The sequence below is a fragment of the Propithecus coquereli genome, unplaced genomic scaffold (assembly GCF_000956105.1).
Source record: "Propithecus coquereli isolate 6110/MARCELLA unplaced genomic scaffold, Pcoq_1.0 Scaffold48, whole genome shotgun sequence".
Classification (NCBI taxonomy): Eukaryota; Metazoa; Chordata; class Mammalia; order Primates; family Indriidae; genus Propithecus; species Propithecus coquereli.
Genome location: NW_012150618.1, coordinates 6,860,622 through 6,883,417, shown reverse-complemented (window position 1 = coordinate 6,883,417; position 22,796 = coordinate 6,860,622). Strand labels below are relative to the sequence as shown.

Below are 22,796 nucleotides of genomic sequence, written 5' to 3'. Positions count from 1 at the left end.
GGAATGGGGCAGTTGGTATGTTTAGGAATTTATGTCTTATCTGGTGGCCCCCCATCTGGCATATTCAGGATTAGCAGAAGGGTCGAGTTACTGGAGTTCCAGTGGCTCCCATAATAGTGGTTTCCCGCTTTGTAAGTGGAGCCACTGGGGTTGTTACCACCGAATGTTCTGCCCCAGTGTCCACCACGAACGTTATTGGTCAGCCCCCCACTTCCATTACGACCATAGGCTCCTGGGGGCCAAGAGTCAGGGAACCCGGTTGCTCCTACTCCGGGTCGACCACAGTGAGGCTGATGAGGTCCTGGGTCTCTAGCTCCTCCTGGAAGCCCCTGGACAGGTTCCCATTTGGCAGTGGGTGGTTTGTTTTGTTGGGGCATTCATGCTTCCAGTGACCAAACTCCTTACAATAGGCTCACTGGTCAGACCAGGTCCCTGGTCTCCTGGGTCCTCCTTCCCGTGGCGGGCCAGGTCTCTTGGCTGGGTCAGGTCTTCCGAGGGCAGCAGCCAGGAGGGTGGCTTCTATTTCATTTTCTTGTCATTCTCCCTCTGGGTGGTCCAGTCTCGATTAACATAGACCTTCTGGGTCACTTCCATCAGCTGCGTGATGTTCATTCCTGCAAACCCGTCAAGTTTCTGGAGTTTCCATCACATGTCAGTATAGGACTGACCAACAAATTCGGCATTCACCATCCACTGATTTTCAGCCGCCTCTGGGTCGAAGGGTATGTAGACTGGTAGGCCTCACAAAGGTGCTCATAGAATTCGCTCAGTGATTCCTCCGGCTTCTAGGTGATAGAGCAACGTTGTTCATGTTGGTTGGTTTTCTGGCTTCCTTGCAGACCCCGTGGAGGAGAGCTTCCCCATACCTTCTGAGTGCCTCTCGTCCCCTCGGGGAGTTGAAATCCCAATCCAGGTTGGTCTAGGGTGCTGCTCTCTGTGCCCACTGCTCCATGTCCAAGGTCCCTGCTGCAGCCTGGTTGTGGCGCCACCTCCGGGTCCTAGCTACAATCCGGTGTTGTTCTTCCGTGTTGAAAAGGGTCAGAAGGAGCTGGCGGCAGTCTTCCCAAGTGGGATGGTGGGTCTGACAGATGGATTCCAGGAGGTCAACGAGGGTTTAAGGTTTTTCGGAATATGGTGGGGTGTGGTGCTTCCAGTTCAGAAGGTCAGTGGTGGAGAAGGGCTGGTAGTACAGGACTGGCTGACCTGGCTGAACGGACCCATCGTCCGTAACCTGCATTGGACCTCGCACCTCACGCAGGGGCATCTGGAGGGCTGAAGTTGGGGCCTGAGCTGACTGTAGCCAGCGGGTGATGGGAGTGTAGGCACCTGGTTGGTCTGGAAGTGGCGGTGGGGAGACTGATGGTGGTGGGGTGTCTGGTGGATTCGGGTGTACTTTAGGAGGTGTCACAGTAGGGTTGTAGAGTGGTGGTGGTGGTCGATCCTCTACAGGAGCTTCCTGATAGATTGGTTTGGACAGTTTGGAGTCTCTGATCCTTCGGGCCACAAAAATCCTGCTCTGTCCCTTGTTAGCCCAGAACTGGATCCAAGGGAGCATGATCTGAGCAATCTCTAGCCATGAATCTATGTAAGGGAATTGGTTGGCGTGGCCGGAATTCCTGGTCACAGTTCTCCAAACTGCTCGCACGGTGGGGAGGTCTGAGGTTCCTGTTGCGGGCCAGTCAACCCCGAATGTGGGCCATTCGTGTTCACAGAGGGCCCTAAGCCTACTGGGACTCAGTGTGATGCCATAATCTCCTGTGAGACCCTTCTTAAAGTTCTTTAACATGCGTTTAAGGACTGTAGGCTTAGATTCTGCGTTACCCATCCTAGACCCTTGAACGGTGTCGCAGCTTAATAGACAAAGGGGGGGGGGTTCTCTCAGGTGTCCGCCTGGCTGTGTCCCTTGCGGGAACTTAGGTGCATCTTGGCGAAGGTGTGCCCGTATAAACCCCGTAAACCCCGGGTCGCTCGCTCCCTTTAGGGGAGTGAATCATTGCTATGCTGTACACCGCCACCGCAGAGCCGCGGGTGAGGACGCACTCAAGTTCCGTAGCCACAGCGGTGGAACCACAGTCACTCTTCACTCACTCTTCACTCGCTCATTCAGACGGGCAGAGGTTACACGTTCCCGCCCTGGGAATTCCCTGCACTCAGGAAGTGATCAAGCTCCTTTTCTGTCGTTTGAGGGGCCTGACTTGGACGGGTCCCGGGTCCTTACCTGGTCCTCCAGACCTGACTGACTTGTCCGTCCTTCCGGCGAGTCCGGGCGAGTTCGGGACCCTGCCCCGGCGGGAGCTCCCGAGGAGCGAAGGTACTCCGCAAAATGGCGGTTGGCGCCAGTTCGCTTCTGTTGCTGCGTCCGTCCCCGAACCGGTGGCTTCAAGGGGCCAGCGCGGTCGCTTCTCACGGTCAGGGCACCAAAATGTTATAGCCAGCGTTACAACGGGTGATTCCGAGGACAAACCGAGCAGCACACGGAGAGTCGGAGAATCCAAGTTTATTCGCTGGAGGTCTCAGAGGGGTCTCGCCACCAAATCTGAGCCCGGTCTACCCAATTTTTCCCACTTTTATTAAGTTCCTGTGGTCTGAGGGGTGGGGTCTCAGATGGCTAAGGTAATAGGTTAGTCGATGTGCCGGGTAATAGGTTAGTATTATGCTGATGTGGGTGGATCTTCCGTGAGGGGTGGGGGTCTCAGGTGGCTGATATGCCAAGTAATAGGTGGGGGTTTTCCTTATCAATTTAAACTCAGATTTGCCTGGATCCTAAACCTTGGCTCTGTTTTCTACTCCCTGGAGAGAAGAGAAGAAAATACTAAGAATTCATAAAGTCATTTATGTTTTACAAAGAGGGGAGGGAAGAATATATCAAATTCCAATAGTTGTTTTCTTAAATTAAGATCTTAATTGCAAGAGAACTAAACACAAAGCTTAGCCCCACAACTCAGTTTTTTAGGGTGAGGAAGGAAGAGTGTCTATTATAGTGCCAGGCACACAATAGGACATTTGTTAAATGAATGAACTCATAAAAAAATTAGAGAAATCGCATTTGGTGGTTCCTCGTAAGTCGCAACCTTTCAATAGACATGATTCTTGTAAAATGACAGTATGGTGAAGAGATTCCTCCTCCCCTATTTTTTCTCACTCTTGGGTAACTGTTGGCTAATAAAAGGGTGAAATAAAATTTTAAAAGCCAGCGAAAGGAGAGTGGAAGAAGGAAAGAACAGGGAAGGATAAAAGGACCATAGGCATGGGGGGAAGGAGAATGAGGAGAGAGACATCCTTTCCCTTGCCTGCTTCTGAGAGGGAAAAGATTTTATACGTGTCAAAAACATGAAAAAACTGCAAAAGTGGATTAAGTTTTCTAACTAAATTGTGAAATAGTTTGATTTTTATTGTGTTATTGTAGAACAGCAATATTTTGTTAAGACAACATAAAACCTGCGTCTGTGCCCACCCCTATCCCCAGCATGTGAGTCCTGCTGTGGCTTCGGAAGGGCTGGGGGATGGGAGGCTGCGCGTTTAGCTAAGGAGGCAAGTTCACTACCTCTCCCTCAGGCAGGGAAGCACTCATGCAGGAAGTGAACTTTCAAAGACTTGAGAAAACAAATTCCGTAAAGGAAGTGGAGGGGCTTGCACATACTTTCAAGGAATAGGTGATTTTCCAGAAGTTCAGAGGAGGGGACGAAACGGTGGCTCTAATAAAGGGAATAATAGCTACAGCTTTAGTGCTTAGCCAGGCAAGCTGACTCCAGAGCCCATGCTGTTAAGCTCTTCTGCTGGTCTGGCGGCTAGACCAGCCGCTAGATCTAGATATGGCAGGATGGAGAACAGAAAGGGAAGGGCAGGGAGAGGAACTGTGAGTGCTTTCTTAAATGACCTACAGAAGAGGTGAGGCTCTTGAGCCTGAAGATTAAAGCAAATTCATTCCCCAAACCCAGAATGAGAGTGCAGCTTTGCTTAGTTACATGCCTAGTCAGGACAACTTTCATTTGCAAATGTCACCAGCACATCAGCAGTCCTTAACTTTCAAGTACAGGGGCTTCAGTCTGCACAGCTGTGTACCGTACATTAATATACACTCCCTCCCCCCAGCTGCCTTTCATACACCAAATTCCATTCTGGGTCATCATCTGAGAGATGACACCAGCTACTGAGTGACAGGTGGTGCTATTAGCCACTCATCAAAAGTACCACAGGCTGCAGCAGGCTTGTGGCTGCAGTGCCCACCACTCCATACTGAAGAACCACGGTCTTTGAGCTCTGCCTCCACACAGATGACACTCATGGAGGAGGCTCAGGGGACATGTCGCAGGGCTTAGAACATGCTCTACCAAGTCAAGAAGTGGGGGCAGTTCTGGCAGACAACCTCAGCCTTTTAGTGAAATACACAATCACATCCTCTATAGGTCAGAAAATAAAGATCCTTGTCCCCCTCCCCTGTTCCAACTACACAGCCTGGCTTGATGCTGGTGGTCAGATTTAATTACCCAGGTGACTGGGACATGTGTGGCCTGACCCAGGCAGCCATCTCCCTGCTCCGGGTTCCAGGGTGGGGGCAGGGAGGCTGGAACTTTCAGCACCTCCCCAGCTGCTCATGCCCGACAGAGCCAGGGCTTGCAGAAACCATAGTGAGAAATTTTATAATCATTTCTTCCTAGTAATGAGAATCATTTTGAACATCTATGAATTTTTTTTTCTTACATGTTTGCTTTTGAACCCATTTCCAGGAACTTATTAGTCACTTATTAATGTGAGGGACTGCCTTAGTGAAGAACTTACTCCAAGGATGTAGAATTCCCTTCTCCCCTCACAGCCCCCCTGTTCTGGTCATCCTGCCTTGCTTCCTATTTTTTTTTATTTCTTTGTGACCTTTAATCCCTAGAACCCTCTCCTACTTTCTCTATCCATTACCTCCATTCTGACTTCCCTTATCTTTGTACCAGTTGAGGTCAGTTTTGTGTTGTGGTTGTGCGTGTGTGTGTTTATGCACTAATTTCCTTATACCATGATCCTGACTCTTCATTCCCTTGAATTCCTTCCTTTCCCCACCAGGCATCTCCCCCCCATCTACTTTCTTTGTTACTTTCCCAAGTTGTTACCTACTACTGGGACAGCAATAGAGTATGTTGATTGGATCCACTGTGAATTCATACAATCTCAGAAGAGGATGTTCAGCTCTTCAGCATTCTTTTCATCATCTCTCCATTACATCTTCTACCTCTGCAATTCTAAACCTTTTCCATCTAAGATCTCAGCTGCTCCCCCTTCTCACTCTCGACAGAGCGAATCGCCGCCTTCTTCAAGTAGAGTACTTCCCACGAGAGCTTCCACAAGTATTTTGCATCTTTCCATTATTTATCTTTCTTCTCTCTGAGGAATTAATCCTGCTTGCAAAAGCTAAACCCTGTGACTTCCTCCTTCACAAGCTAAACCCTGTGACTTAAACTCAAAAACCCCCACCTTCTCTGAGATTGGACTCTGTCAATTGTCACGTTTTACTTGTTCTTCACTTGGTTGCCTTTTGGGCCTCTGCCTTCAAGCTTAGGTCTCTGTTTTTCTTTACATAATGATAATTAGTATTAACTTTAAAATTTCCAACAGCTTTGCTATTTCCTAAAACTATTGAAACTGTTCAGTACTCTGTAACCACCAAACTTTGTCAATGTGAGTCTCTTCCCATTGCCTCAGGTTCTGGTCCCTATTCACTGTGGAAGCCCATAGAATGCACCCCTTGGAGTCTGGGCTCCCCCACCATTCTCCTTCACCTCCTTTCTTAGCAGTTGACAGTGACATCCTGACTGCCAAGCCACTGGGCTCAGCCTTTAGCATCCTTGACTTTTCTGAAACGTTTAGCAGTTTATTTGTCTGTCCTCCTTCACAGTCTATTCCCAAAGGCTTCTCTTTAAAAAAGGAAATTTAGGGGATTTTTTTATTAGCTACCCAGCATCTAACTGATGTTACCCTTATTTCATGGTCTTGGTTCCTTTGAAAATCTACCAATTTGAACACTTCAAAACAAGCCAGACCCTGACATCTCATGGAAGGCATCAGTAGTCCAAAATTATGTAGATTTGTTACGGGTTTGTGACCCCCCCCAACTTATATATTGAATCCTAACCCCTAAAGTGGTGGTATTAGGAGGTGGGGGCCTTTGGGAAGTAATTAGGTCATGAGGGTGGAGCCTTCACGAATGGGACCCCAGAGATCTCTCTTGCTCTCCTTCCTTCACGTGGAGATGTGAGGAAAAGATTGCAGTGTGTAATCTGGAGGAGGGCCCTCGCTAGAACCCAACCATGCTGGCAGCCTGATCTCAGAATTACAGCCTCCAGAACTGTGAAAAATAAATTTCTGTTGTTTATAAGCCACCCAGTCTACAGTATTTTATTGTAGCAGCCTGAACTGAGTGAGACAGATTTTATACACTTTCTCTATATTTTATATACTTTCTCTATATTTTCTATCTATACACTTGCTGGGGGAAGGGGGACAGGGTTGTAAATAGCCCCAAGGAAATATTTAACATCTCTAAGCAGAGGCAAAGTAATTATCAAGAAACTAAAGGAAATCCTATGTGAAATCATCTGTCCATTCAAAGCTATTATCTCTGTGTTGAAGAAATGATGCCAGCCCTGGCAGAAAACAAGTCTTCTCTTAGCTTCTGTACTTCTGTATCTCTTGGTTCTCTTAATACTCAAAACACTTCTTTATCTCCAGTCTCTTCCCCTCTCCTTTCCTAAATGTGGTGGCCCTCCAATATTCTATCTTTAGACCTTTTCCTTTATCTTATCTCATTCTCCTTTCCACTTATGTCCTTAGCCAGCACATCATAAACCACTTCTAGGCATGCAGACTCCAGATCTCTAGCCCTGAAAGATCCTGAGTCACAAATACCTATTTTTCACTGCCTGCCGAACATTTTCCCCTGGGGTACCCCCCAGAGCCTCTCACTCAACACTCCAAGCTGAGCTCCCCATCTTATCACTATAAGTAGTTTCATACTTTATATTTTAATTTTCATAATTCTAACAGCACCGCCATTCTGCTGGATGCCCAAATTTGAAAACTTGATACCTCTGTGCTTCTCTATTCTTCCCTCCCCATATCATACCTCCTGAATCTATCCAAAGTTCACTTAGAATAAGCTTGGCATATATATTCTTATGATACCTATCTTATTTTGTCTTGAATTATAGGATGTGACTATTTTAAGGAAAATCTGTAAAAAGCAATTTATATAGTAGTAGTATAATTAGACACTTAGGTTAATTTCAATTACGTTATTATTCATTCTACAAAAGTTATTTTTGACAAGTACAAGATGCAAAATCCAACTTCTACCTGTAATAATTTAATTTTAACAGGTTAAAATTATATGCAGTTATAATAGTTTTGCCTACTAGACGAAAAGTGTGACATTTAAAAACAATATGTCTGTCATTTTGAAGAGTAACTTTATTTTATTATGAAAAATTTAAACATACAAAGAAGAGAAAATAGTATAATGAACTCTCATGCGAATGTTCAATTCAATAACTACCAAGATTTTGCCATATGTGCATAATGTATTTTTTCTTTTCTTTTCTTTGTTGAAATATTTAAAGCAAGCCCCAGATATCAGCTTATTTCACTCCTATTTATTTCAGTATGCTGTTATAATAATGCTATATAATACTGTTATATAATGTTATATAATAAAAAATAAGCATATCCATGCAAGCATATAAAGTGCATGACAATGTTATAATGCCATTATAACACTAGCTAAATTGACAGTTGTAACTTGGTGTTTATAAAACCTAGTCCATAGTCAAACTCTATTGTCTCAGAAATATGTTCTTATAGCTGCTGGGTTTTCCCCGCTTTGGTATTGTTTTGTTTTGTTTTAGTCACGAGCCACACAAATTCTACCCATTGCATTTGGTTGCTATGGCTTCTAAGTCCTTTTCAGTCTTCTTCTTTTCCACGTCAGTGACTTGTGAAAGAAACCAGATCCATGATGTCCGAATGCCCAGCATTCTGCATTTGTTGTTCACTTCCTTCCTTGTGCTTTCGTTTAACAACTTGTTCCTCTATTCTCATATTTCCTAATTCACGTCCACTCATTTTATTTTTTACATTGTGTATATTTTTCCCACTACCTATGGGTCACTCATAAAAATACATGTCTTTCAGTGATGACTTTGTTCCTGGATTCATCTCAGCTGGTTCTTGATCATTAGATACCAACTGTGATGAATTAGTCATATTCTAGTGGTTTCCCTAAGGGTAGACTGATGACACAATGCAAAGTCTGAGGACACATGAACCTGAGTTAAATAAAAGAAAATTATTTTAGAAGAAATTCAGGAAATGATTATCATTGTTTTACAGTTACATCCTTTGATTCAGCATGTTCTACTGTAAAAATATTCTCTTTTTAAAAATTTATTCATTTCAAAGAAATAAAATACCCCCAGATATCATTTATCATTTTTGATTTTGAGAGCTGGGTTTTGAAGGTTTTAGATGTAAAGAAGTAATTATTTTTAAATAACTGGAAGAATTTAGCATATTTCTGTACAGACATGCTATACTTAGTAGTGTATATGGGGAAGCTTGTGTTTTATATGTTAAAAAACTGCAGCTTAGTGAGGTGATATCTTTCCAAGTATATATAATCATATTTTTTGTCATAAATATATATAAACTTTTCACAAGGATATGGTTTCTAAATATTTTCTCTAGACTTGAGAATAATTTTTTAATGTTACAGAAATGTCATAAAGGATGTGGCACAGTTATTATAATTACTTATATTTATTGAGTACCTACAATGTGCCAGGTATTTGTTTACACTCTTTATATGTAACATAACAACCTATGTAGACTTCACAAAAATCCTATAAAAAAATTCTAGAATTATTCCCACTTGATAAGGAAGCAGAGGCACAAATCTATTAGGTTCTCTTCCGATGACTTTCTCAGAGCCAGTAAATGACAGCTCCAGGATTGGAATCTAGGTAGCTTAGCCCCCTGAGCCTTAGCCCATAACTTCCATGCTGTGCAAAGCTTGTATGAAAGTGGGCTAAGTGAGGAGATAGACAGAAACAACTCATCAGTTCTCAGCCTGTGCAGGCAGTGCCCACTTCCCGAGTAGCTCCAGGAAACTTCTCCAGTTATGCAGGGGCTTCAGGGACTCCCCATCCAAATAGGGCAGTGTGGGATAGATCTGAGAACACTGTGGAAGAACAGTGGAAAGCCCCTGCCAAAGAGAAACTTGAAAGAGTCTAGTATTTTCCTTTCTTGTCTCCTCTGGCAGAACTAGTCAGTTTTCAGCAACTCCACGGGGTGTCACAAAAGAATTGGATATAAGTGCCTCGGAAGAATGCAGACCAAGTCTGTGTAAGGCCACATTGCCTCGATCCACCATGCCTTCCAAGAACATTGAGGAGAGAGAACTTTGCATTTTGAAGATCATCTGGAAGGAAAAGACTTAGGGTGAAAAGTTTCTTGTCACAAATGACTTTTTCTGCCTTTTTCAACTATGCTGAATAGTTCACTTTAGATCTTCAAAGACTTCTGTAGAAAAAGCCCTTCTAGATTAAGAAGACATTGTATTAAAGTTTCAGTTGGATTGGTTGGGTTTTGTTTTGTTTTGTTGCAAAGCATCTCTCTGTGTCTGGAACCACTCTACGCCACTTGGAAAACGAACGTTAGATTGTTTGTATGAGTTTGCAAGGGCGCTCGAACAAAGTGCCGAGACATCATCTTCAGGGTTGGTTCCCTCTGAGGGCTGGGAGGAAGAATCTCTTCCGCAACTGCCTTTTAGGTTCTGGTGGTTTGCTGGCAATCTTTGGCTTTCCCTGGCTCGTAGATACATCACCCGATCTCTGTCTGCATGCTCATGTGGTGTTCTTCCTGTATTCATGTCTGTCTCTGTGGCCAAATTTCCCCTTTTTATAAAGTCGTATTGGATTAGGGCCCATCCGAATGACCTCATTTTTAACTTGATTACTTCTCAAAGATTGCTACATTTTTTGAATATTTCTCCTTTCTCAAACTCATGTCGAAATTTAATTTCTAAGATGCAGTATTGAGAGATTGTACCTTTAAGAGGTGATTGGGGCATAAGGGCCTTGCCTTCATGAATGGATTAATTCATAGATGAATGGATTACTGGGTTATCATGGAAGCAGGACTGGTGGCTTTATAAGAAAAGGAAGAGAGACCTGAGCTAGCAAGCTCAGCCCCCTCGCCATGTGATGCCCTGCACTGCCTTGGGACTCTGCAGAGTCCCCACCAGAAAGGAGGCTCTCGCCAGATGTGGCCCCTTGACTTTGAACTTCTCAGCCTCCATAATTAGAAGAAATAAATTCCTTTTCTTTATAAATTACCCAGTTTCAGGTATTCTGTTATAAGCAACAGAAAATGGGGTAATACAAAGACCCTATTTCCAAATAGGGTCACATCTGAGGTATTCCAGGTTGGGACTTTAACCTCTCTTTTTGGGGGCACACAATTCAACCCCTAACACTATCTTTTGTTTAAATTAATGTTTTGCTTTTTTGTTTCCTTCCATTCTTTTTATCTCAATTTATTTCTCAGGTTATTTGCCCTGTTTTCATTCTTCGATGGCAGAACTTTCTCCTCCATTCTCTATGCTGTCCCCTCCACATCCCTTGCCCTTTCCTCTATCCAATCCTTTCTGCACATTGATTCCAGCCTAAACTTCTAACAGCACAACTTGGAACAAATAAATCTCTGCACAGAAGTCCTCAATACCCCCAATATTGCATCTAGGCTCCTTGGTTTGGCATTTTACAATCCGGCCTCCAACGGAGCTTTCCTTAAGAACCCTCTACTCTTGACTGGCTTTCCTGTAAGCTTTGTATTTATACTGCCATTTTTTCTTATCTATTTCCTTTTTTCTAGAACATACTCTCTCTTTTTCCTCTTTGTTTACCTGAGTCATACCCTTACTTACTTGCCAAGTTCAAGATTCACTTCTAAGGCCAGGTAGGGTAGCTCATACCGTGTAATCTCAGCACTTTAGGAAGCCAAGGCAGGAGGATCACTTGAGGCCAGGAGTTCAAGATCAGTCTGGGCGAGACCCCATCTCTACTAAAAAACAAGAAAAATTTTAAAAGGCTGGTGTGGTGGTGCGTGCCTGTACTCCCAGCTACTCAGGAGGCTGAGGCAGGAGGATCACTTGAGCTCAGCAGTTTAAGGCTGCAGTAAGCTATGAATTTCACCACTGCACTCCAGCCTAGGCAATGAAGAGACATCCTGTTTCTTGAAAAAAAAAATTGATTAATTAATTTAAAAAATAACACCTACTTCTCTCAGAAGAGGATCCCTGATTCATTTCTAAGGAGTGCTCTCCCCCAGTCATCACTGCCTCTTCAAAAACTGGAAACATTCATTTGGCCTGTGCCATCTATTCTCTTGTATTAAATGCTGCTTATGAAATAGAGCAACTAGATGCCTTCACTTTCCAATTGGGGTATACATTTGCTAAAGGCGAGGATCATGCCATTTGCTTATGCTTTATTTTTTGTATCCTTACCAATCCTGCACAAAATAGGTAATTTATTTCTTCAAATCTAAAATGCTATCAGACGTAGGATGCACCATTATTTTTTATATCACCAGGAGGAAAAAAAATGCAACCTCTCAATTTAGGGCACAATGCTGTCTTGTATTCTCTGTGCCACCGAGAGTGTTGGTGATGCAGCATTTCTTAAAAGACTTCGTAAAAGAACTAAAAACCATTGTTGCTGGGCTCTTAAGCTGACTGTGCAAGTGTGGGGCGAGAATTTCTTGTTGACCCCTGCTGCAAAACGTATCAGATTCACCACTTGTCCCCCCCCCCTTTCCCATAACCATTTGGGTCCTGAGAGCTAAGAGAGTGCCCCCATACTGCTCTCTGGATTTTTTCCCAAGGTTCTGATACCCACTGGGACAGGTCTTGATATTGGAGTTTTTGACACTTGGGTATACACACTCACAGCCATGTCATGACTGCCATTGAGCCCACAGTGCTTGCAGGATACAGCCTGATTTCAGAGATATAAAGATGTGCATTGTAAAATAAATGCATGCATGTACTTGATCGATTGAATGTTTAACAAACAGTATATGTATCCCTAGCGGATAAGTCTGGTTTATTTTTGCCCAGCATCCATTCAATCTTCTCTTGATAACTGTCCTGCTCATTTGTTCATTCATTCACTCATTCACAGTCAACAAATAGTTGCTGCGTGTCCACTCTGTGCCATGCACTATTGTAGAACCTGGAGGTCCATGGGTGTACTACGTTTTCTTTATTTGTTGTGAGTTCAGGACCTTGTTTTCATAATCTTTGTATCTCTCCAGTGCTTAGAACTGTGCATCACATGGTGTGATGATAGAACCTACTACTGTTGTTGGTCAACAAGATATTTTTAAAATATTGATAGTGCATTGAATGCTAACCTACATAATGAACAATATCAGCTAAAATTATTGTCCTTGCTTGATAATAATACCTTATCATCGAAAGCTTGAGTTAACCTAGTACCTAGCAGGAAGAAATAAATAATAACAGATGTTCAGACCCTAAATTTTGTGGGCAAATATGCATTTTGCTTTTTCTTTTAATCTTGTTTTTAGAAAAATTTCTTCTAAGGCTGATACTTTTCTGTAAGGTGAGAGGGAAGAAGTAAGGATAAAGAGCCTCTCTTGAAAGAGACGCTGGGCGAACAGAAAGCTGAGTGGGGTGACAAATGGAGATAGTGGGAGGAAAAGGGGACAAGCCGAAGAAAGGAAGATGAGAAGTTGAAGGGGGACCCGATGAAAAACACAGAGTGGAAGGAGCCGCCTATGGAGCCCGAAGTGTTCGGGAGTCCATCACCCCTCATTCTAACCACTTCATTACTCTCTTCTGCCCCACGGACTGTAAGATCCTCAAAGGCTGTCGTGAGTCCTGTTTTGCCTTGGTGCAGGTTCAATAAGCATTTGTTAAATAAGTGGCTAAGAGTAAAGGTTATGAAAATAAGAACCCTACATTTATATAATACTTTAAGTCTTTCAAAACACAGGATACACTCTTGTATAAGAGGACACCTTGCCCACACCTGAGGAGACAATATGTGAGAATGTTCGTTGTAGCCCCGTCTGAAAGAATGAAACACTGGGAGCAATCTAAGTGTCTTTGATTGAAAAATGGATGTATAAATTGTGGTAATGCTATGACTTAGCATTAAAAAGGGATGAACTATATAGCTCTATCCCTCAACTTGGGTAGACCTCGAAAATATAATTTGTGGGAAAAAGTTGAATTATGTGTATACCATATATAACATATATCTATTTTTGTTTTTATTTTCTTTTTAGAGACAGGGTCTCCCTCTGTTGCCCAGGCTGGGGTGCATGCAGTGATGTGATCGTAGCTCACTACAGCTTCAAACTTCTGGGCTCAAGCAATCCTCCTACCTCAGCCTCCCAAGCGGCTGGGACTGCAGGCACACCACCACCACCACCACCACCACACCTGTCTAATTTTGCTTACTTTTTGTTGAGACAGTGTCTCTCTCACTATGTTGCCCAGGCTGGTCTCCAACTCCTAAACTCAAGGGATCCTCCTGCCTTGGCCTCCCAAAATACTAGGATTAGAGGTGTGAGCCACCACACTAGGCATATTACATATCAATTTTAAGCAGCTTTATTGAGATATAATTTATCTACCACACAATTCTCTCATTTAAAGTGAACAATTCATCTGGGCATGATGGGTAAGACTCTAGTCCCAGGTACTAGGGAGGATTGATTGATGCCAGGAGTTTGAAGCTGCAGTGCACCGTGATTGCACCTGTGAATAGCCCCTGTACTGCAGCATGGGCAACATAGTGAGACCCAATCTCTAAAAAATAAAATAAAATAAACAAATAAAGTGGACAATTCAATGGGTTTGGTGTATTTGTTATTAATTTTTAAAAATTGCAGTAAAATATATACAACATATATAAATTCTGTAACCATTAAGCAATATCACTTCACTGCCCCTCCTCTGAGCCCTTAGTAATCTCTATTACTTTCGATCTTGATGAATTTGCCTATTCTAGGTACATTACATAAATGAAATCACACAACACATATCTTTTGGTGTCTTGCTTATTTCATTTAACATAATGTCTTCAAGTTCATCTATGTTGTGGCATGTGTCAGAACTTCATTCCTTTTTTACAGTAAGTATATGCCATGTTTTGTTTATCCATCTGTTGGTGGACACTTGAATTGTTTCCACCTTTAGACTATTGTGAATAATACTGCGTCGAACATTGGTATACAAATATCCGTTCAAGTCCTTGCTTTCAATTCCTTTGGGTATATATGGACTATACAAATGGAATGCAATGGAATGGAATGGAATTGCTGGAACATACGGCCATTATTCCATGTTAATCTTTTTGGGGAACTGCCAGTCTCATTTGTATATTTTAAAAAATACAATAACATTTCTACATACAGTTCCTGGATACAAATATATGTTTGTAAAATCTAATGGTTATACTAAAAGACACACTCATAGAAGTGATTGCTTTGAGATTGGGGGTGGGGATGGATGTGGGGGGAGAGGGAAAACTGGGCTAGACATGGTCAAAGAGGACAATAGTTTTGTCTGCAACGCTTCCTTTCAGTTTTTAAAAGGGGCATATATACATACATTAATTGAAAATTACTTCAAATATAGGAAAAAGGGAAGGAAATTTGACAAAAGATAAACAGTTGCTAATTTGAGGTAGAAGGAATATTCATGTCTTATTATTCTTTGTACCTTTCTTATCTTTTTAACTAGAAAAAGACAAATTTTTCTAAAAAGTACCCATCACTTGATCCTCACATCAATATTGATGAAGGAGATAATACTGGGGATATAATTTTAAAGGGCAGAATTCTGAAATAGGATCAGGGAGGAGCACACTGGTCTGCTGCTGAAAGGCGTGGAGGTGAGGAGAGGGAGGTTGAGGTGGTGAACACCCTAAACTCTTTGATGCTGTCCCACAATGCCTAAAATTACCTACTGTGTTTTCTCCTCATTGGTAGTGTTATGAAGACACTTCTGCTTGGAAGGCCACTGTTTTATAGGAGACCTGGAGGAAGCAAGGATAAGGTTCACTGAAGCAGGAGGATGGGGTGATAACAGGGAAGGCTGGGGGACATGATAACAACTGAGAACAGTGGGAAGTGGAGAAAAGGAAGGATTCTGAAGTGACCCAGATCAAAGAGATAGCGCTTCAAAGGGCCATTTGCAGCAGACCATTTGTGTGGTGTAAGAGATGAGATGGATTCTTCCACGACTTGGTTTCCTACCAGCACCCCATTTCAGGACTAAGTGGACAAGTATTGTGGTGTTAACACATGGGCGCCTGGAAGAAATGCAGGATGTGAGATAAAAAGCCAGTTAATGTAAGAACAAATTTTCATGTCTCTGAAGTAGACCACCCATTGGCTGCCAGCTCATTCACTACTGATGCTTTGTCAGTATACATCTTCCAGACACTAATAAAATCAGTGAACAAAATGTCCACGTTCCTTAATAACATTGTTTTTTTTTCTTGCTCTTGTCCTGACAAAGAATGAACTGTAGATAACTTCATAATTAATTTCTGCAATGTAAGTAATTCCTCCTTTCCTTTTTTTTTTTTTTTTTTTTTTTTTGAGACAGAGTCTCACTCTTTTGCCCCGGCTAGAGTGCCGTGGTGTCAGCCTAGCTCACAGCAACCTCAAATTCCTGGGCTCAAGCAATCCTCCTGCCTCAGCCTCCCAAGTAGCTGGGACTACAGGCATGTGCCACCATGCCCGGCTAATTTTTTCTATATATTTTTAGTTGTCCGATCAATTTCTTTCTATTTTTAGTAGAGACGGGGTCTCGCTCTTGCTCAGGCTGGACTCGAACTCCTGAGTTCAAACAATCCACCCGCCTCGGCCTCCCAGAGTGCTAGGATTACAGGCGTGAGCCACCACGCCCGGCCCTCCTTTCCTTTTAATGTCTTTATTTTGCTAGTTTCAGAGAGATGGAAAGAGAGAACAAAGAACTTCCATTCACAAAGGTATTCACTTTCAGCTGAGGGAATTCCAATCCAAGGAAAGGAAATTTATCTGTGCTTATGAGTTCCAACCTACACACTGCTGCCAAATTCATCTTCCTCAAGCCTAGTGTTGAATATATAATTTTTCTATTCCAAAATTCTTTTATTACCAAAAGCAGTATCCCCTAAATATGTTTCTTAGATTTATCTTCATAAGTATTTCTTGAGAAAAGGAATTCCAAGATTAAATAAGTTCAGGAAATGATGGGTTAAACAAAATTTCTTACGTAAAACTTTAAATAATCTGAAGCACGAATCTAAAAGGTGTATGGCATTTCTGAACCTTATTTAAAACCAAGATATTCCACCCCCCCACAACCTTGTCCCTAAAAAACAAAAACAAACAAACAAACAAAAAACCAAACCCAAAAAACTACCAATAATTTTTTAAGGAATCAGAATTCTGTAAAACATAGTTCTGGAAACCCTGATCTACCCTATAAAGAGCCCAGATGCCGGGAAGAGATCCGAGTTTAAGTCCCTGCTGTCCCACTTACTTGCTGAGTGGTATTAGGCAAACGACTTTTCCTATATGTTTGTTTATTGGTGTAATGAGATAATAACCTTCTTAGGTTTGTTGTGAAGATTGAGATATTCATGTAAGTCTTTGACACATAGTGAGCACTTGGTTAATATTAACTATTATGTTGTTGTTATCATTTTAGAATTTGGACCTTGGTTTTCCAGCCTCATGAAAGCAAAGATCAAAGAGTGGGAGACCTTGCAAACCACAAGAAGTTATTAGAAGTAATGGAAAAGTTTTTAAGTGATTTGAACTCTTCTGCCCTTGCTGGGTAATTGATAATACCCCCAGAGGTTCATAGTGCCTTGTCCTTGTCTTAATATGTATAAATCTTATTTTATTACTCAAGGTTCTGCTCGAATGCCTTTCTCAAATGCCCTCACCTACTTCCTCACTGGCAGTTTGCAATAATCTCTTCCTATCACTCTTTTTTTTTTTTTTTTTTTGAGACAGAGTCTATTTGCCCAGGATTTGAACTATGGGTCCAAGCGATCCTCCCACCTCAGCCTCCCAAGCAGAGTAGCTCGGACTACAGGCATGCACCACTGCACCTGGCTTTTAGTCTTTTGTTTCTAAATCTTTCTTTAGCATTTACCACTTGCTACTATGTATCAGAGTTATTTATGTGCTGCTATATTTATTTCCCCAACTAGCACCCGTTTAAGGGAAGAGTCCCTACCTTGTCCCACGTGTGTAAGCATAATACAGTGATCCATAAAATGATCACTACAAATTTGTCAAATGAAAACTGTGCCCTCACTTCATATGGCTTTCCAATTGCAATGGCACTGTAAATAAATACAGAAACCACTGATCTTTCTCTGAAGTTAGCAGAAATCTATAAATTAAGAGACTCTTTTAAAAAGTAATTTCTATCAGTGTGTATCTGCTGCCCTCCTGTGTTTGATACAAATATTACTTTATACCAGAACAACAAAAGAATGACTGTGGCTCAATTACATTTATTTGGACTGCATTTTATTATACTTTCAGATACTTGAATGAAATTTTCTCCACACAAAATGACTATGCTTGCCCCCAAGATTATCTTTATTCAATATATTTCTTTTTCTTTTTTCTTTTTTTGGTAACAGAGTCTCACTTTGTCGCCTGGGCTAGAGTGCCATGGCATCAGCCTAGCTCACAGCAACCTCAAACTCCTGGGCTTAAGCGATCCTCCTGCCTCACCCTTCTGAGTAGTTGGGACTACAGGTGCGCACCACCACACCTGGCTAAGGCTAATTTTTTCTATGTTTTGTAGAGACAGGGTCTCACTCTTGCTCAGGCTGCTCTTGAACTCCTGACTCCAAGTGATCCTCCTGCCTTGGCCTCCTAGAGTGCTAGGATTGCAGGCATGAGCCACCTGGCCTGGTCTATTTTATATATTTCAAATTACATTTTTTACTTAGAATTATAGGAGAAGATCTTTCACATTGGTCTGATAGTCCTTCAGTATAATCTACTAAACGTTTGAAATATTCAACAAACATTTGTTTGAATGTTTCCAGTTTTTAAATCTGAGATAATAACTGGATTCAAATTGTTCTAATATTTTTATGTACTAGACCTACTTGGGCAATAGTATAAGACTATACTTTGGAACTAGAAAAACCTAGTTTTTCTCGGTTTTTCTGGATTTTTCAAATCCAGGTTTAGCTACTTACTAGTTGAGTGACCTTGGGCAAATCACTTTTCTGAACATGTTTCATCAGTAAAATAAAGATAATATGTCCCAAAGATCACATAAAACACTCAGCACACCATAGAAACTCTCAATATGTTACCTATTATTACTATTATTATAAGAGGAAGCATGTGCATGTTTTCAAATATCTCTTTTCTTTGGTATTATCTACCTTGGAGAAGTTGAAGACTGCCAAAGAACAAGAATTAACATGAGCCCAGAATATCATCTGGATTAAGTCCTACCTTTCCAGATTCAACACTCAACATTTATTGAACACCTGGGGTATGCCAGACATAATTCTAGACATGTAAGATACATCAGTTAATAAAACAGAACAAAATCCTTGCCTTTGAGAAAACTATTCATAGAGGTCTTTAAGTTACTGACTTCCTTCTAGATTCTTGCAGTACTTACTGTACACATTACTCATTTGCTTCTTTACATGTGCTATCCTATACTATATATCCAGTCCTTTCCTCTCAATCTTTAATGCAGGTTGTCATATCTCTTTGTCTATTGCAACAGCCTTCAATTAGGGACAGGAGCTTACTCTAATGACACTTTATACCTTTATCAAGTTTTGTAAGGATGGTGATTTACAGTTTGACTCTTCTACTTAAGGGGGAAAAAGCATTACTGTTGACACTTTTATCAACAGTTACAATCTATTCTCCTTTACATTACCCCAGTCTATTCTCAACACAGCAGCCAGAGGGATCCTCTGAAACAGCAGTTCAGTTGTTGTCCTTAAAGTGATGGCTCATTTCATTCATTTTAGAGAGAACAGCTGCCAAATACCCAAGTGTAAACAATTATTGTTTAATCTACTATCAGTCTTCTTTCAAGTAAAAATGGTGGGAAAGGAATTTCAGGGAATCCATGAAGTTGAAACTATTTTCTTAATAACACTAAAATTTTATTTGCCTTTTTTACTGTTAACATTTGCACAGATGGTACAAAAGCAATAGTGATAAAACTACTAGCACTGAGCATGAATCAAGGCAGTGGCACAGAACTGTACTGGTAGTCATTTATTCTTCACTTCTATGTGCTCTCGGTAAAAACAAACGAAACGAAAAAAACCCAACTCAGTTTCCCTTAAGAATGTCCTTGTTAAAGCAGTAAAAATTCCTAACTTTACAGAATTCTAGCCCTTGAAGTTGTGTCTTTTTAATATTTTGTGTGATAAAATTGGTAGTATGCATAAAGCATTTCTAGTGCCTACTGAAGTGTGATGGTTTTTTCCAAAGAAAAGCACTTGTGATTATTTGAGCTGCAAACTGAACTGCCTTTTTTCTTCCCGGCACACCATTTTTACATGAAAGAAGGACAAACTATATATAGTGTCATTCTGACTTGAGCATGTGTTTGGCAGACATTTTCTTGAAAATGAACCAAGCAAGCCTGTCACTTCAAGGAAAACGACAGTATTTAAAGCTATCAAGCAAAAACAATTGGTGGAAAACTTATACCATCACCATGACTTTTTCGGTTTCTCAATACTATAAGACTTTCCTGAAATGGATGATATTAATCAATGTGATTTTTTTGATGTGCACAACATGCCAACATTTGTAAGACCTGTATAACTCAGTGAGCCAGTACTTTCCAAATGACTGATGCATGATGTTCCAAATCATGTATGGGTAAAAAGATCCATTTAAAGTAGGTAAATGAATTTTAATGTAACAGAATGAAAACTTCGTTGATCCAATTTCAATGTTGTAACTAACCTTTACTACGTATTTATGAGAAATGGATTTTTTCATACCTCAATTACAACTTTATTTAGTTTGAATGCCGAAGCAAATATGAGAATCTAGTTGTCTTCTATTAAGCTGGACATCAAAAACATCTGCAATATTGTTTAAAAGCCTTTTTTCTCACTAAATTGTTGGAAAATAGCTATTTTTCATTAAAAATATTTTTGTTAACATGTAGTGGCTTTATCATTAAAGGAATTAAATATTTTTAATTTTAAATTTCTACTGTGGTGAATATCAACAGCTATAATCTACATAAACAAAGGCTCATCGGGGTCTTCGACAATTTTTAAGAGTGTAATGGAGTCCCAAGGTTAACACATTTGAGAACCACTTATCTAAGATATGCCAGATTGGCTAGCGGCCGTGGCTCATGCCTGTAATCCTAGCACTCTGGGAGGCCCTCTGGGAGGCCGAGGTGGGAGGATCACTTGAGCTCAGGAGTTCCAGACCAGCCTGAGCCAGGGGAAAAAAACTAGCCAGGAGACTAAAAATAGAAAAAATTGGCCGGGTGTGATGCTGTGTGCCTGTAGTCCCAGCTACTCGGGAGGCTGAGGCAGGAGGATCGCTTGAGCCCAGGAGTTTGAGGTTGCTGTGAGCTAGGCCAACACCATGGCACTCTGGCCCGGATGACAGAGCAAGACTCAGTCTCAAAATAAAATAAGTCAGATCTTGTCATTTCTCTGCTTAAAAACCTTCCAATGGCTGCACAGATGTCCGCATATTGGCCTACAAGGCTCTACCCTATCTGTTGCCCCTTCCATTTCCTGTTTCTCTACTCTTCCCTTACTCCCTCCCGCCATACTTGCCTCTTTGCTGTTTCTCCAATAGGCCAAACACACTCCCATCGTTAGGACCACTGCACTGGTGGTTCTCGCTGAATGGAAAGCAATTTCCCCAGTTTTCTGCATGGTTATTTCCCTCACTTCCTTAAAGTCTTTGCTCAAATGTCACTATCTCAATAACCTAACATAACCATCGTATTTAAAACTGCAACCCTACCAACTAGACCCACCCCAGCCACACATAATTTCTTTCCCTTCTCACAGCATCTTCTGACATTTGCTTATTATGTCTACAGTTTGTTTGTCCTCCCTCACCCCCCACCAGCATAATGTAAGCCCCCAAAGCCTGGAAAAATGCCTGCCACCTAGAGCTCAACAAATATCTTTTAAATGTTGAATGAATGTAAGAACTCGTTTACCAGTTTGTCACTTCTGAAGGCATGGGTACAAATTCCTAACAGAAAGAGAGAATGCAATTTACATAGAGGTGAGGGAGGACAATAACAGCAAAACCTTTTAAAATGGAAGAAAAATAACATGGGATACATTAATCGCAAACCTCAAAAATGAAGGTGTTGTGGGCCTGAAAAAGAAAACGGTCTTGGGTGAAGTGGGGGTGGGGAATATTATAAAGGTGTGCAGGGTAGATTTAAAAGCCCGGCAATAAATGCGGGCCACGCGCTCCCACTCCCATCTCCTGCTCGCACTCTCAGGGAACCTTGGTCTCCAGAGCCCTCCCCGGACCCCTCCACCGGAGCGCAAGCAGTTCATACCAAGACACTGAACAATTTCTAAACTTTATGGAAAAAGCAACAACGACAATCAACTAGCCAAATATGAGGCTCCAAATTCCGTCTAACTCCAGTGCCGTCTTCCCTAACGTTTGCCAGCTCTAGCATCTCTCCACTGGCACAGTTCTCAGGGGTCCGGATGGTCTCCCAGTGCTGCGTTCCAATGGCAGGTCAGGCAGGACACCCCCGGACAAGCACTTCTGTACACGGAAAGCGCGAGAAGCAGCAGCCATGGAGAAACGGCCCACTGGAGGCAAGAATATTCGAGGGAGGGTAAAAGGGAGGAACGCCGGAAGAGGTGCTCCTGTACGGCAGTGATAAGGCAGAGTCTCAGTTCTCCTCGGGCTTGTCGGCTGGCGGTCCGCAAGGCTGCAGCATCTTCTCCATCAGGTTGAAGCGCACTCGCGCTTTGCTCTCATTCTCTGCAATCGCAAAGTAGTTGAGAAGGTCGAAGTGGCCCATGTAGGAGCAGTACGAGTCGCGGTGCTGGTTCACCAGCCACTCCCACTTGGTGGTATCGGCGTGGCCCGTGCCGATGTACTTGGACTGCAGGTGCTCCAGCTGGCTGTGGATGGTGTAGCGGTCCGTCATCTCGCCGCTTTTCCTTTTGCTCCCAGGTCACAGGCTGTAGGCAACAAGGAGCAGCTCTCGTGTTTCACGCGGGAAAGAGGCCACCGCACGGAAGCTCCGGGTCTGTGCAGTCGCAGGAGAATGGCGTCACGGCGACTAAGCTGAGCAGACGCTCACGCGCAGAACTCAGAGGCGGAAGCGGAAGCGCCTTCTGTCACGGAATTGGAGTTGCCAAGGAGACGCTCAGGATTCCGCCCCTGTGAAGAGCCCCGCCTCTTCGGGAGCGTTGCATGATGGTCTACTTGGTGGCCTTGGGCGTCCCTTTGCTGCCAGGGAGCGTTGCATGCTGGGACTCGTGGTCCCGAAGAGTTCGTGAGTTGAGGCTGCGGGGACTGCTCGTCGCGTTTTAAAAGGGCTTGGGCGGCCTCATGGAGGGCAGTTGTCTGGGAGGCGGGGAGCATCCCTGGGCGGCTTGGGGCTGAGAGGAAATGGGAACGCAAGTAGGACTGGTTACAAGCAACCCCGAAAATAAACTCTTGTTGTAATTCAGAGCTCATGTGTCGGCACA

The 22,796-nt window shown here is 42.4% G+C and overlaps 1 protein-coding gene across 1 annotated transcript; it reads right to left on the bottom strand.

Annotated features, from left to right (window-relative positions):
- Window positions 1-21,646: 21,646 nt before the first annotated feature.
- SF3B5 (splicing factor 3b, subunit 5, 10kDa) lies at window positions 21,647-22,379 on the bottom strand. Its single transcript, XM_012655570.1, has one exon. It carries the CDS (start codon window positions 22,247-22,249, stop codon window positions 21,989-21,991), a length of 261 nt encoding a protein of 86 aa, XP_012511024.1. The 5' UTR covers window positions 22,250-22,379; the 3' UTR covers window positions 21,647-21,988.
- Between the last annotated feature and the right edge of the window lie 417 nt (window positions 22,380-22,796).